The following is a 14978-nucleotide window of genomic DNA, read 5'->3' as shown; positions in this document are numbered from 1 at the left end:
ATCCATCCAATGCACCACATATCTATTAAGTAATGTTGAATACTTAGCACTCAACTATTACTGCGTTACTCTAAACACATAATTTCATTTTCTAGTATAATGTTCAATTACAGATTATTTTACATTCATTGGCCATTAATTGAGAGATGATTAGGCTGTAACAAAATTTGCATCTTTTAACTCATCCTCAGAGAATTTAATGATTGTTCAAAAGAAGCAAGTGACAAAATTAAAAAAAAAAAAACGACCCAAACCCTAAGTTGTATTATCACTACCCCTTGTGAAGAAAATTAGTTGTATTGCCAAACTCTGTCCATTTAGATGTCTGCATAATATTCCAACTCTGTTCCCATAGTTTTACAAGATTACTAACCTGAAAAACAATGAGAAGAGACTGAACTGTGATCTGGTGTCTTTGAAACTAGGCAGGCAGAGATTCAGGGTGAAACTGTTAGAACTCATCCTCACATGGGCCCCATATGTCTTCATGTCTATCTTCATATTCTGAACTCCGCAGGTCAAAAGCACCCTCAGCTTACTGCTGAGCAGGAGACATGCTATGCTCAATGATTGCTCATCAAACACAGTCTATCACCATGGATAGATTGAAAGCTTTGGCTTTGTACACTTAGAAGCAATTGATATGTTCCTACAGATGGAAAAGTTTACAAGGAAGTCAGCAAGGTGTTAGCTGAAGTGTTTTCAGCACTATTCTCTGGATTATGCCCTAGCTTTGTCATGAATTTTACCTGCTGAGCCACACAGCCTCTGAGAGAAGATGCCCTGTCTTCAACAATGGCCAATAAAAGCTATTCATATAAACATATGGATCCTAAAGTTCTGGGAGGTCAGAACTATCATTCCTTGACTACAAACCTCTTAAATCTCTATGTGTGTTTCTGTGTATTGTGTGTGCACATGTATGCACACCTGTGTGCATTAATGCAGAAGCCAAAGGAGGTTCTGGAGCATCCCACCCTATCAGTCTCTGCCTTATTCAGTCTAGAAAGGGTCCTGAATCCACCTAGAATTAGGCTGGAAGCTAGCAAGCCACAACAAGCCTCCTAGCTTTGCCCCCACAGCACTTGTGCTGTAGATCCCAAGTGCTCACACCTGCCTTTTTTCTTTAATGCTGAAATCAAAATTCAGGTCCTGTTACTTTCATAGCAAGCCCTCTGCAGACTCTCCAGGCCCTAGGCTCTTAATTCTTCTCTTTATAATTTATTTTATTTTTTAATTATGCTTAAAAATTTTTAATATTATAATATAATTACTACATCATTAACTCCTTCCCTTTCTTCCCTCAATTTGTACTCATATTTTTTTTAGATAGTAAAACAACAGGGCTGTAGCCTCTGGAACATATTTTTTAATTGTTATTGGGGTTTTTGTTGTTGTTATTGTTTCTTCTGTTTTGTTTTTCAAATTTCATGATGGATGTTTTCAAACATGCTGGCAGCTTCAAAGAATAACGTCATGAACACCTGCCCAATTCAATAGGCATGGTATTCTATCATACCAGTGTCTTCATCATTGTTATGTTTTAATACCTGAAAGGATCACTCGGTGGTACTTTATGACAGTTCACTCAAATACTGTATATGTTAGTCTCTTCTTCCTCGGCTGTCAAGAGCGGTAGGATGCAGCATTTGTTTATGCCACAAACATTCAGCTCAAAGTCTTTGATTAGCAAATTACTGGTCATTGTCTTGAGTGTGAAACTGTCTAGCTCTCAGCCTTCTACATCGAGGTTGAATGATTGTCTTTCAGTTTTCATTACTCACATTGATAGACTTTATGATTACTGACTTTTTTTTTTTTTTTTTTTTTTTTTTTTTTTTTCGAGACAGGGTTTCTCTGTGTAGCTTTGCGCCTTTCCTGGAACTCACTTGGTAGACCAGGCTGGCCTCGAACTCACAGAGATCCGCCTGCCTCTGCCTCCCGAGTGCTGGGATTAAAGGCGTGCGCCACCACCGCCCGGCTGATTACTGACTTTTTTGCAATGACTTGGTGCCCAAGGATCACACACACACACACACACACACACACACACACATGCACGCGCGCACACACACACCTCACCCTTTTAACTAGAACTCCTATAGACCTTAGGATCTCAAGGTGAACTTCCATAGAAACCTCTTGCCTTCTGTTTCTCAGAGCTTTATTTTATCATTCAAGAGAAAAGTCTCTAGCGACAGCTCTACTGAGAGCTGTTTCCACCTAGCTTTTCTGCTCGTCCATTCTTTCGAGGTTCTCTCGGGGCTTTTCTAAGTATTATTTATCACCACATAACTCAGTACACAAAGGTTATGGTGGAAGCGTAATATTTCTACATTAAGATAAGTGAAATCTTGGGGTACAGTCGCTATTTAAATGTCTATAGGTTTCTTCATTTTTTTTTTCATATAACATGGAGAAAATAGTGAGAATAAAGTAATGTTAACAAAGAAAATATGCATAGTCTGTCATACTACACGCTAAATTTTTCAATGAGTCCTTGCTGCTTTCAATAATATTCTAATTGTACGCAGTGTTTCAATGTTTCTTCTATTTTGCATTGACGCTAAATAAAATTCTGTCTAGACTATCAGCAATGGGAAATAACAAGATTGGTGATAGAAGAGTAGGAAGAGGGGCTGTGCATTTGCAATTAATACCATCAGTGGTCATTTTAACTAAATTTCTCTTATCTATTGCAAATAAGCCTCCCGGAGACAAGAAAGGAGTATCAGGTACGTACTGGTTTTCAGTGGAAACTGTCCTATTTTTCCATAAAATTTACTAGGACTGCTTAAAAATGCATTTTAAAATCTTTGAATTAATTTCATCTGCTTTCAATTAATTTCAACATTGCAACTGAGGGAACAATCACAATTAATGAGCCTGCTTTGCACAGAAGTGCTAGTTTTATGAAAGTTGCAGGTGCTCAAGAAATTGTTTATTGTGTCAAGAGCCTGTGTTGGAAGTGGAAATGGAAAAATAATGATATTCTACTCTCAGAAGTTCAGAATTCTCTGCTACATCCATCTCAGAGATGTGGAGGCCCCCAAACCCTTTGCCTCTAGGTGCACATTTCTGCCATTCCATTGTCAATCAGTACAGACACATTAGGAGTTCCAGGAACCGCTGCCTCGGGCATGTGTATCTGCCTCCTTGATAGCACTGGTCACCTATATGTAAAGGGTTTTCAACACCCTCGGCCTCAGAGGTACACATCCTCACCCTGCCTGCACGTGGTCCTAATAGGTGAGTAGTCCTTCTGCACCTCGCCTCTTGTGTGTTCTTCCAGTGTCACACAGCACCAGGCTTAAAGAGGTAAGAAAACTACAGTCTCTTGCCTCTGGGGATTATTTTAACTGCTCAACAAGTTCACTGAAGCCAGGCAAGGGAGAGACTAATAAAGCCATAGGAGCGGGAGCCTCTTCCCTTCCCTGAGTGTGCTCTTCTTCCCTGAGCACCACAGAGACAGAGGACATGATCCATTTGTGTCTGTTACATAGGCATAACACTCTTCAAACACCCTAGCTTGTGAATTTAGAGGTCATGGGATCTTGAACATTGCTTTACTTTCCCATATGAAGCTATGTTCTAAGGTTAGTGGACATGTGAAACTGCTGCCCTTGGTACAATCCACTGATACACCGTACTGATTCTGGTTTATGAAGTCAGAACCCGTAGCACTATCAAGAAAGCAACGATCACCCTCACCTACCCTACTCATGGTCAATGCCAAGTTTCTCCACAACTGAACTTTAAGCACTACTGAGTCCAGTCAAGACTCATGAAGCAGAGGTGAGGCTAGCACCACACACTCGCTCATCTCAGCTGTGACAAAAAGTCTCAACTCACTCCAGGTTGGCAAATCCCAAAGTACAAACACTAGTGACTAGAAAAGCCAAGACAAAATATCTCCTCCAACAAGTAACAGTCACTTAGTGATGGCTGCCAATGATGGTGACTTAGACAAAATCCTAGACAAAAATTTAAAGAAATTATAATCAATATGTTCAAAAATTTCAAAGGGAACACAAATAAACTCATGAATGAATTAAAAGAGGATACAAATAATCTCTGGAGGCAATTCCAAGAGAACACAATCAATTGAATGAATTAAGAAAATCAGTTTAGTATTGAAAATAGAATTCATCAAATACCTAGAAATACTGAATAAAATGCAAGCTGAAATGATTTCAGAAATGAAAATTTCAGTAAGTCAATAAAAGCCTTGGTGGAAAGCTTCAACAGTGAATGGATCTTATAGCAGGCAAAACATTAGAGCAGATAATACAGAGGATCATTCAATTGAAGTCAATGACATCTTTTTAAAAACATATGAATGGAATGCAAAAGATAAGTAGGACACTATGAAAAGACAAAATTCATTAATTATAGACATAAAAGAAGAGGAAGAGTCCTATATCAAAAAGCATAGATAGTATTTTTAATAAAATCATAGAGGAAAATTTCCTAAGCTCTGGAAAGGGATGCCCTTCCAGGTATAAGAGACATAGAGAACATCAAATGGATGGAACTAGAAGATAAACATTCCATGTCATATTGTTAGAAAAACATACAGAACGAATAAAATATCCTGAAAACTTCAAGAGATAAAGCTTAAGTCATATATAAAAATAGTTCCATCAGAATAACAGTTCACTTCTCAAAGGAAACACTAAACACTAGAAGCACTTGGAGCAACAAATGCACTTCAAGTCCTGAAAGATTTGAATATTACTATCCCAGGAAAATGATCTGTCCTAATGCCAATAAACAGAAGAGAATGATAAACATTCTTGGATGCAGAACAATGGAAAATAATAAAAATGTGTGCATGTAAATGCATGGTGTGTGTGTGTGTGTGTGTGTGTGTGTGTGTGTGTGTGTGATATGTGTGCTCATGTGTTTGTATGTGCTGGGGTAGATGATTGTGCCACAGCATGGATAGGCAGTCACAGGACATCTTTGGGTATCAGTTGTGACTTTCTACCTTATTTGAGACAGGGTCTCTTTGCTATGACTCCCTGATCTCTAAGGCTTTCACCCCTATATTTGGCTCTGTGTTCTTTATTTAAGAAGACTGATTACAAATTCATCTACATCTCTTTGCTGTTCACTGCTTCATACACCAGGCTATTTGGACTGAACTTTTCCAGGCATTTTCCTGTCTCTATATCTCATCTCACTACATAAGCCCTGAATATAATATTACAGACAGATACTGTAATATTATACTATATCCAGGTTTGGGTTCTAGACATTTGTATGTAGGCAAATATATTACTTTCTGATCCATTCATCACTTTTTTCCTTCCTATGAAGTCAACACAAATTCTTCTGATTTCTTATTTGTTACCACTTCTTGATTGCATCTAGTATGTGTCCGAACTTTCTACCAAGTACATTGAAAAATCCATATTACTAGCTTGCAGGGCTCCATTAATGATTCTCTTAATTTTTCTCATCAATCTACATGAAGCTTCCACAACCATTTTCAGCTTCATGCGTAAAGTATTTCAGAAACTCATCAATTGCAGCTTCAATGTATGTTATTTCATACATCGACAGTAGTGAAGTATTTCCATGTCTGGACAGTGTTCAGATTAATTCTATCAACCACCTGGTAAATGTGTATTCCTTTTGCAGTTTACCAATGCTGTGACCAAGAATATGAGATATAAAATTTGTGGTAAAGGTAAAAGTAGAGCTTGAACACAATTGTCTATATAGGAAACATGCAGGAAAGCCAGATGCACTGCTCATTATTAATAGGACTTTAGCTTTTCTTCCTGCAGGAAAGTTTTCATTTTGGATATAAAGCAATAGTGAAAACCCTCTGCAGAAAAAACTGGCTGCCACCCTGGCCTTTTGATTACGTTGCCAGGACATGGCATATGATCTCCCTGTGCTTTTCAAAGACTTAGATACTTTACTCTGGGCACGTGGCCTGATTATGAAATTCACCTCCATGATGCTGCACGGTACCAAGGTTGATCTTTCATTCCTATGTCCTGATAATATATCCTTTGCACTTCCATGACTTTGTGTTTTGCAGAGTGCTTTCCTGTCAAAGAACAAGGTTTCACGGCAACTGAACACTGGTTTTGGAGTACATTTATCCTCTTTAATCAATATTTCCAATTTTTCTAGAAACAGAACAGCAGGCTTGAAACACACAGGTGTATCCTCTCCAGCAACTGTCTTAGTGTCTCAGTCAGACCTACCAATAAACCTTTCTAAGTCCCTATTAGTTGCAGTACATGGCTTGGTATCACTCCTCTCGGTACCCTTTGATGATGTCATCATACAGGGTCTATATGTCTCACACATCACATTCCTGTAAGATGGGATGTATTTCATGTTTATGTCTTCCATCCATAACTGGGAAAAACTAGGATGCCATTCTTATTTTAACTAATACTTGTCACTTATTGTGGCTGTAACTTTTCCAGTCTTAGGAGCAATAACAAAACTAATAAGAAGTTATTTTTCCTACTTTGCAATTTCATTAACAAAAGATTTATTCTACTTTTAGAATTAGCAACCTGAGCATATTAGTTTTCCTTTCCTTTTTTTTTTTTTTTTTTTTTTTGGTTTTTCGAGACAGGGTTTCTCTGTGTAGCTTTGCGCCTTTCCTGGAACTCACTTGGTAGCCCAGGTTGGCCTGGAGCTCACAGAGATCTGCCTGCCTCTGCCTCCCAAGTGCTGGGATTAAAGGCGTGCACCACCACCGCCCGGATTTCCTTTCCTTTTAAATTGAATAAAATTTACCTATTTCTTAAAAATGATATCTCTATAGTTTCTTTCTGATCTATCTAACTTGCCAGTCCCCTATTCCTGTGCTTCAGGGCTGTTATTAAGAAAAAATAGGGGGTTACTTGAACACAGGACCTGCAATTCCATGACAGTTGACCTAACAGCCAAGATGGCTACAAAGGCACTAATGATTAGCTGTAGCATGAATTTGTGGAGAAAACAGTGTCATATTTCTCAGGTAGGGCTGGATAGTTCTGCAAGTACGATTTCATTATGTTAGTCATAATAATGCATAACTCGAACATTACATTTCATTTCTGATCATTTCCACTCAGTGTGTTCAGACCACAACTGTTGTGGATTATGAACATCAAGAAAAGTAAGATGCAGATAGGGTGCCGGGTGGTGACTGTTTGATATGTGGAAAGCACTTAGCTCAGTGTGTAACCCCTAAGAAGGGTTGGGTATTACTGTTGACACTATCATCATTATTATCATAGGATAGTCACATGTTTATGCAAAATAACAGATCAGAGGCAATTGAAAAGGCTGGCATTTAGAATCATTTCCTTCTCTCATGCAAAAGTGTTTACACTGTAATATTTTCAGCATAGAAATATTTCATGCTAAATAATAGAGCAGAGGCAATTGAAAATGCTGACATTTAGAGTGGTTTCCTTCTACCATGCAAAGAAAATGTTTACATTGAAATCATTTCAGAATAAAAATATATTTTCTTTTTTTTTTTTTTTTTTTGAGAACACCATCTATTGGTTTTAATTGAAGTTAAACTAGTTTTCTTTACAAATTATTCCCATCCAAATAGCCTGGTACTGAAATGCTTTCCTGGAGGTACATTTAAGAGCATAAATTAAACATTAATAAACATGAGATGGTATTTATATGTAAGTTGATTGCTCTTTGGGGGATAAGAGGGCATGATACTCCTCTCTGCCACCAGAGGACCATGACCCAGTTCAGCAGCTCAGGAACATCTGCCGTGTCTAAACAATCATTCATCATTCAGGGTTTTCTGTTTTCCAATTTTAAAGAAACTCTATGCTTTAGCTATTTTGATATTGTTTATCCGTAGTCCTTAAAGAAAGCGGCTTTAGCATCAGCATCTGATACTGGGAGATAATTCAGAAAAAGAAAAAAAAAAGTAACAACAACTTAGACTTAGCTGGATCTAAGTCCTTTGTACACATGCTTTCCTAAGCTCTCAGATATCTCACTGATAGAAGGTTTAACTCTTTTTTCCACAGAACTGCAGAAGGAATACAGAAAATGGTACATTTTTTACTCTGACAACAGGCAATTGGGTTTTCTTTTTCCAGGAAAATTTAACTTTTAAAGATCCACACTACAGACCTGAGGCCATACAGGACTGTGCCATCTGGATGCAGTCGGATCATACGGTTTTTGACAGTCACTCCATGTACAAAAGACTTCTTATCATTCAGGAAGTAGGTGTCAGGCACCCAGAGCTGGTCTGCCACTCGATTGTCCAAAGTCAAGTTCAAGGGTATTACATTGTAGGACAGCCTCTTATCTCTCCAGGCTTGCTGAAAATACATGGTCAAGGTATAGTCCTGTGGATGAGAGAAGAAATACAGTTACTTTGTATCATAACAGACTTGTGGACTGTATTAATCCATTTAACTCATTTTTTGGAAGCACCTACTATACGACATGCATCTAACATAGCAGTAGGTACTATGAATATAAGGTGAAGAAAACATGTCTACACAAAATGTGTTATATGTTACAGGAAGATAGATATCAACAAATAATTACAGAACTGCTTTTTCTTCCCTTTACAAAGTAGAGTTCATGGATTGTTTTAGGTGAGATATAAAAACAATTTTAAAAGACTAGATAGGCACTTGTTTTTTTATGTTCTGAAACAATTAACTAGCATATCAAGTCTAAGATTTCATGCATTGATTCATTCAACAAATATTAAATTCTTTCTTGGTATGTGGCTGTCAGTGCTGAGGGGTAGGTCAAAGCCTGATCTCGGGGAATTTATAAACAGAGCACAGATAAATGAACAGAGTATCACATAATGCTATAGTCCACAAAGCAAATAAAGCAAATTTAAAGACATTTATCTGGGATGGTGTGGAGAAAAGCCTCTCTAAGGAGCTGAGATGGTGTAGAGACCAGGTAAGCCTAAACTACTAGCTCTTAGAAGAACATTTTTGGCACAGGAGAATCTTCAAAGGTCCTGATGTTGGAGTGGAATTGCCATGTTTAGTGATCAGAGTAAAGAGATTCACAGAAGAGAGCAGGGGCACATAGGAAGAGTGGGAATAGAACAACTTCATAAGATTTACCATTCAGAAGAGTATAGATATTTATAATACCCAGCTATGAAATGACAACAAATGCTGGTGAAGATATGGGAAGAGAGGAACCCTATTAATTTTGGAAGAAATGTGAACTAGTGCAGACACTGTAGAAATCATTATAGACATTTTTTCAAAAATCTAAAAAAAGAATTAACATATGACCCAGGTTACAACTTGTGATAATACTAAAAGGGTTCTCAGTCCTTCCACAGAGGTACCTGCACATTGATATTGATTTGGCATTGTGGACTGTAGCAAAGAATTCAAACCAGCATAGATGACCATAAGCTAATGAATGAAAAAATGTAGCGCATATAAACAGTGAGATTTTACAGGCTTGAAGGTGTAGCAAAAATCCTAATTGGTCTTATTAATAAAAACCTGGAGTCAGATATCAGGGTGAAAGCTAAAAGATCAGAGAAGCAGAGCAGCCAACCGCTAGTTCTCACCTCTACGAAACCCTCAGAACAAAAGGAAGGAACTGAACTCCTGTCTCCTCCCGCCTTATATATCTTTTTTTCTGCCCAGCCATATTACTTCCTGTCTCAACCTCTTTAGAGCTGAGATTAAAGTTATAAGATCCCAAGTGCTGGGATCAAAGGTGTCTGCCACGAATGCCTGCCTCTGTTTCTCTTTTAGACTGGGTCATTCTTGTGTAGCCCAGGATGGCCTTGAACTCACAGAGATTCCTCTGCCTCCCTAGTGCTGAAATTAAAGGTGTGTGGCCTTTATAGTTAACTAGTGGCTTAGCTCCACCTCATTCTGATCTTCAGGCAAGCTTCATTTGTTAGATCACAAGCAAAATATCACCACATGAAGGAAAAAGTCATACTAACAGGAAAAATTATGAAACTGTAAATTGTTAAGAGAAAGAAGCCAGACTTTGAGAGACAAATTCTTCATGTTTTCTTTCACACATGGATCTTAGACACACACACACACACACACACACACACACACACACACACACACACACACACACACACCAGTGCATGTGTGCATAAGGGTCATGAAACTGGAAATGAGACCATATGAAAGAAGGAGACCAGCCAAAGAAGGTAAGAGAATGGGAGATGGAAGTAGAGGAAGAGAAAGGAGAGCTGGTTATCAGGTACACATTTATTATTTCTTTTGCCTGAGTTGATTAAGTATAAATAGAGCTTTTAATATATGCCCAATCTACTCAGGACTATTATGAAAATTAAATAAATAATGCAAATGCAATTTGTAAACCACAAAAGCCAATATATTATGAATAAAGCATTTACATATATATTGTGACATGCTTGATCCATTAGAAGCCTATGGGTACAAAGGAATTGCTCCCTCCCCTTCATCTGAATAACTAACTGGAGGACCAAATACTCATTTGAAAAAAGATAATTACAAATCTATTTTAAAATTAATTCACAATGACCTACTTGAGGGCTTTAAAAAAATGAGAATCATGTCTTAATCATTCCAGCTGCCTGCGAGGCTCGATCAACACCAGGGCACAAAGAGTGAATGTGCTGTAAATTGTGCCTCTGGGATCTCTGCCCAGAGCTGAATAATTCTGTGTATAAGGAATGTCATTCAATCTTCACAATGCCCCAAGTTTTTCCAAACATGGTTGGGAGTTATGTATTCTAATTCAGTGCCTCGCATGATATTCTATGCTACAAACACTTATAAGAAAAGTAAAAGCGTGTATTAAAAAAAAAACAGTTTAAATATGTCTCTGGATCTGCTCACTTTGTCCTCATCAAGAAGTTACTTCATCAAACAGCATCTAAATTTAGCATCAGACTTCTATTTTAATAATGCAGATATAACTAATATTCTAAAGGCATTTCAGACATTTGTAGATGAAATTCAGTTCAATGGCTTGCTCTGAGCATCACTCTGGACTGTTCTGCAAATTTCTAGTTCATTAAAGAGTTAATATGAAGGTCCTTAAGAGAATTCAGCAGCTTGATAGAAACAGCATTGGAAAATCAGGAAGCACAATGCCGCAAACAAGAACAGGACCCTGAATAGTTTTCCTAAGTCTGTGTTACAAATACCTGAAAACCAGGACATAAAAAATAAATAGGTAATTAATATTAGGAATGAGGAAATACACTTAATGATTTGTAATTCTTGAAATAAAATGAAAACTTTGATTACTGATCTTATTAAAAGTCAAAGCTACTTACATTGCCTTTAATAATAAACTTTCTTTATATTAAACACAATTTGAAAGAGATAGATTTTGTCAGTCAGCTGATACATATTTGAATAATGAAATCGCATTCTCTTTTGGTCCAAATAAATGGTAATGTTATAATCCTATGTTACATGCTAACAAGGCATTTCCTGCTAAGAAGTACTCCCATACAGAACCTGGACATTGTGTAGACTAGAGTATCAGCTTTATTTCATTTATCTCAAAATTACACACCATGGCACTGTCAAGAAAGGAAGAATTTGTACACATGAGGAAAGAATGTTCCTATAGTCTATCCTCCCTGTATACACTTGTTTATCTCAGATAAACCCATTCAACTTTTGTATTGATGTTGTATCCTTTAGAATTTAACCACAGGGAGCTGTCTCAAAGTTGCTCTATTCAAACTAGAAACAACCTGACCACAATCCAGATCATCAGCATAAAAGACAGATTTAGAATATCGAAACTAAAATCAATTCTTTTTCAGTACTGTGCACACTGAAGTAAGTCCACGGTAGGCTGTTTGTTCCACTAACTGCAAACAAAACATAAATCTCGAAAGAATATGAAAGCAGTTATCTGATGATTATATAAAGCTAAACATAGTAGATGGATGAGAAAAGGAATCAAATGTGAAGTAAGACTACTACAAGAGTGATATTATTATTTTAATTTTTTGTCTTTCTTTGTTATTTAACTATAACACATGCATATGCACACATGCTCACACACAAAGCTGGAAGCACATAGCCCTAAATAACTGAAGATACTTGCTATATTCATGACTGCAGGGGTAAATGTTATTAAGCTGTCATTTTCATTGAAATCCATAGATGTGACTCAACAGCAACATTAATCATATCTTTCCCTTATGGGGGTCATTTTTGTTAATAGTAACATGATGCTAAAATTCATATTCAAAACAAATGAGAATAGTCAAAAATAGCTAGGTGTCATGGTGTGAGCCTTTAGTGCCAGAACTCTGGTCGTAGAGGCAGCAGATCTCTGTGATTTTTGAGGCCAGTTAGTACAGAGTGAGTTCCAAGATGGCCAGGGCTATTATACAGAGAAACATTGTCTTGAAAAAAGCAAGCAAGCAAACAAACAAACAAACAAAAAACAGAATAGTCAAAATGATTTGGAAAAGAAAGAACAATATTGAAGGACACAGAATGGGTCTTAAGACTTAGAATAAAAGTAGATTCAGATATGTGGTGATAGTTATAGATACATAGATCAGTAAAACTTAAGAGCCTAAAAATAACCACATACACCTGTATGTTTACTTGATTTTCAACAAAGGAACTGAGGCGATCAATTGGAGAATGCATAATCTTTTCGGCACCTGTCCAATGCAACTGGAATATCCATATTAAACTAACAGACTCATCCTTCTGGAACCATAAGCCCAAATAAGCACATTCTCTTATGAGTTATCTCAGTCATGATATATTATCACAGCAATAAAAACTAATGCACAAAATATGACTATGTATGTTTTTACATACACATGTACATATAAATATGAAATTGTTAAGATAAAATTCAATCATTTGGGTGCTATCCTAATAGAGTAATTTTAAAAATTAAAGAAAAGCTGTGTGGCATTCATGTAATAGAATATAACCAAATAATAAAAAGAATAAACTTGTTAATATAATATTATCACTGGTTAATGAATGCAAAAAATGAAATGAAAGTACTTAAGACTCAAAAGGATTCATATTATACAATTGCATTCATATGACATCCTGGGAAAGGTAGATCTTTGGGGAAAAAGAAGAGAAGGTGTTGCCGGTGGTGGTGGTGCATGCCGGTAGGATTTGCTGAAGGAGGCAGAGGCAGGAGGATCACAAGTTCAAGGCCCGCCTGGGCTATACATTAAAAATTTAAAGAGAAGGATGTTACTTGGGGATTCAGGATGGGCTGAGAGGTGGTTTGACTCCAAAGGTAGCACTGGTGGTTTTTGAATGCCAGCAAAGCTCTGCATCTCCTTCACTGTGCTAGTTACAGGATTTTAGGAATTTTTGAAAACTGAGAATTCTGTCCTTACATGAGTGCCTTACTTTGTATGCAAATAAGAATGTATTTTGACACTTTTTTAAAAAATGTAATATGACTGCTGGGTGAAGGAAAAATAGCTTTTTTCCCACTAATGAGCATATGCATATATATATATTAAAAATAATAAAGAAAAAGAGACTATCAGTTTGAGAGTAGGGGCATGGAAAGGGCTGGAGGAAGAAAAGGGTAGGAGGAAGTGATGTAATTCAATTGAACTGAGATAAATATTTCGTAAAGAATATTGTTTCTGTGTGTGTGTAGCCATTCACACCAAGGTAGTTTCCTGGTACATTCATCTTCTTAAGTCACTAGGAGAATCTAATACATGGAAGTTTGGAGATACAAGGGCAGGCTCCATATATGATGGGGACAAAATAATTTGCAACAAGGAAGTTTCACCCATGCATGTAAGGGATCATCTACTCACAGCAGGAGAGGCTGACAAGACCACTTCAAATGGCTATAGGTTCTGTAGTCCCATTGTAATCAATGGCAGCTTTCAAGGTCATTTCTAAAACTAGAATAATTTGATTCCAGAAATGCTTTGCTGACTTTACATTCAAATATCTTAAATACCACTTTGGAAATGATGGAATGATAAAAATGAATATTTACTTTTAAGATGTCTTAGTTTTTGTTTTTTTAAATAAGTGGGTTTTTTTTTTGTTTTTTTGTTTTTTGTTTTTAGATTTTGACCTTGCTGTCATTTGTTTTCTTATATCAAAATTCAAACTTTTGTTGTTTCTTTTTCTCAGTGTTCTAGAAAATACATAGCCTGAAATAACTTGGGAATACATACTTTCTTTTCTTAAACTTTATTGTTTTATGGGTTGTCTGTTCATATTCTTTGTGGCTTTTCCTGGCTGATGTGTGTGTGTGTGTGTGTGTGTGTGTGTGTGTGTGTGTGTGTGGTGTATGCATGGGTATGCATGTTAGTATATGTGCAGGTGTCTGTGTGTTTGGTAGGGTGAACACGTGTGTGTATATATAGATCCAAACTCAATATTGAGTATCTTCTTAGATCTTTCTCCTTTTGTTTATTGAGTTAGGGACTCTCTTCAAGCTTGAGCTCACCAATGCCAGATAGTACAGCTGGCTAATTTTCTGAGGAATACCCTCTCTGCTACCTGAGATCTGGGATGCCAGACAATTGTCCCACCTCTTGCCTACTCAGTTTTCATATGAATCTGGAGATCCAAATTCCAGTCTTTACACTTGTACAGCATTATTTATCCACTAAGTCATCTCCCAGTCCTTTATCATGTTTTCTCTTTGAATATATTTCTCTTTCAACCAGACATTTAGGTAGATAAACCTGCATATGCATAGATTTGATAATAAACTTATAATCAGCTTTGAAATTTTCCTTTCCATTTTTTTTAATTTTATAATTTAATTTAATTTTACATATCAGCCATGGATTCCCTTGTTCTACCCCCTCCCATGCCCCCCCACACTTCCCCCAGCCCACCCCACACTCCCATCTCCTCCAAGGCAAAGACTCCCCTGAGGATTGAGTTCAACCTGGTAGATTCAGTCCACGGAGGTCCAGTCTCCTCCTCCCAGGCTGAGCCAAGTGTCCCTGTATAAGCCCCAGGTTTCAAACAGCCAAG

The 14978-nt window shown here is 37.1% G+C and overlaps 1 protein-coding gene across 3 annotated transcripts in view; it reads right to left on the bottom strand.

The window, feature by feature from the left end:
• Gabrb2 (gamma-aminobutyric acid type A receptor subunit beta2) overlaps window positions 1–14978 on the bottom strand; it is a 219372-nt gene that overhangs the window by 132041 nt on the left and 72353 nt on the right. For all 3 annotated transcript variants that reach the window (XM_028864279.2, XM_028864281.2, XM_028864280.1), the window contains exon 5: window positions 8128–8348. In XM_028864279.2, coding sequence (XP_028720112.1) covers window positions 8128–8348 — 221 coding nt within the window. The remainder of the gene's footprint in view (window positions 1–8127; window positions 8349–14978) is intronic.

This window comes from Peromyscus leucopus, chromosome 8b (assembly GCF_004664715.2).
Source record: "Peromyscus leucopus breed LL Stock chromosome 8b, UCI_PerLeu_2.1, whole genome shotgun sequence".
NCBI lineage: Eukaryota > Metazoa > Chordata > Mammalia > Rodentia > Cricetidae > Peromyscus > Peromyscus leucopus.
Note: the sequence above shows the minus strand (reverse complement) of the source record. Positions and strands in the feature narration are given on the sequence as shown.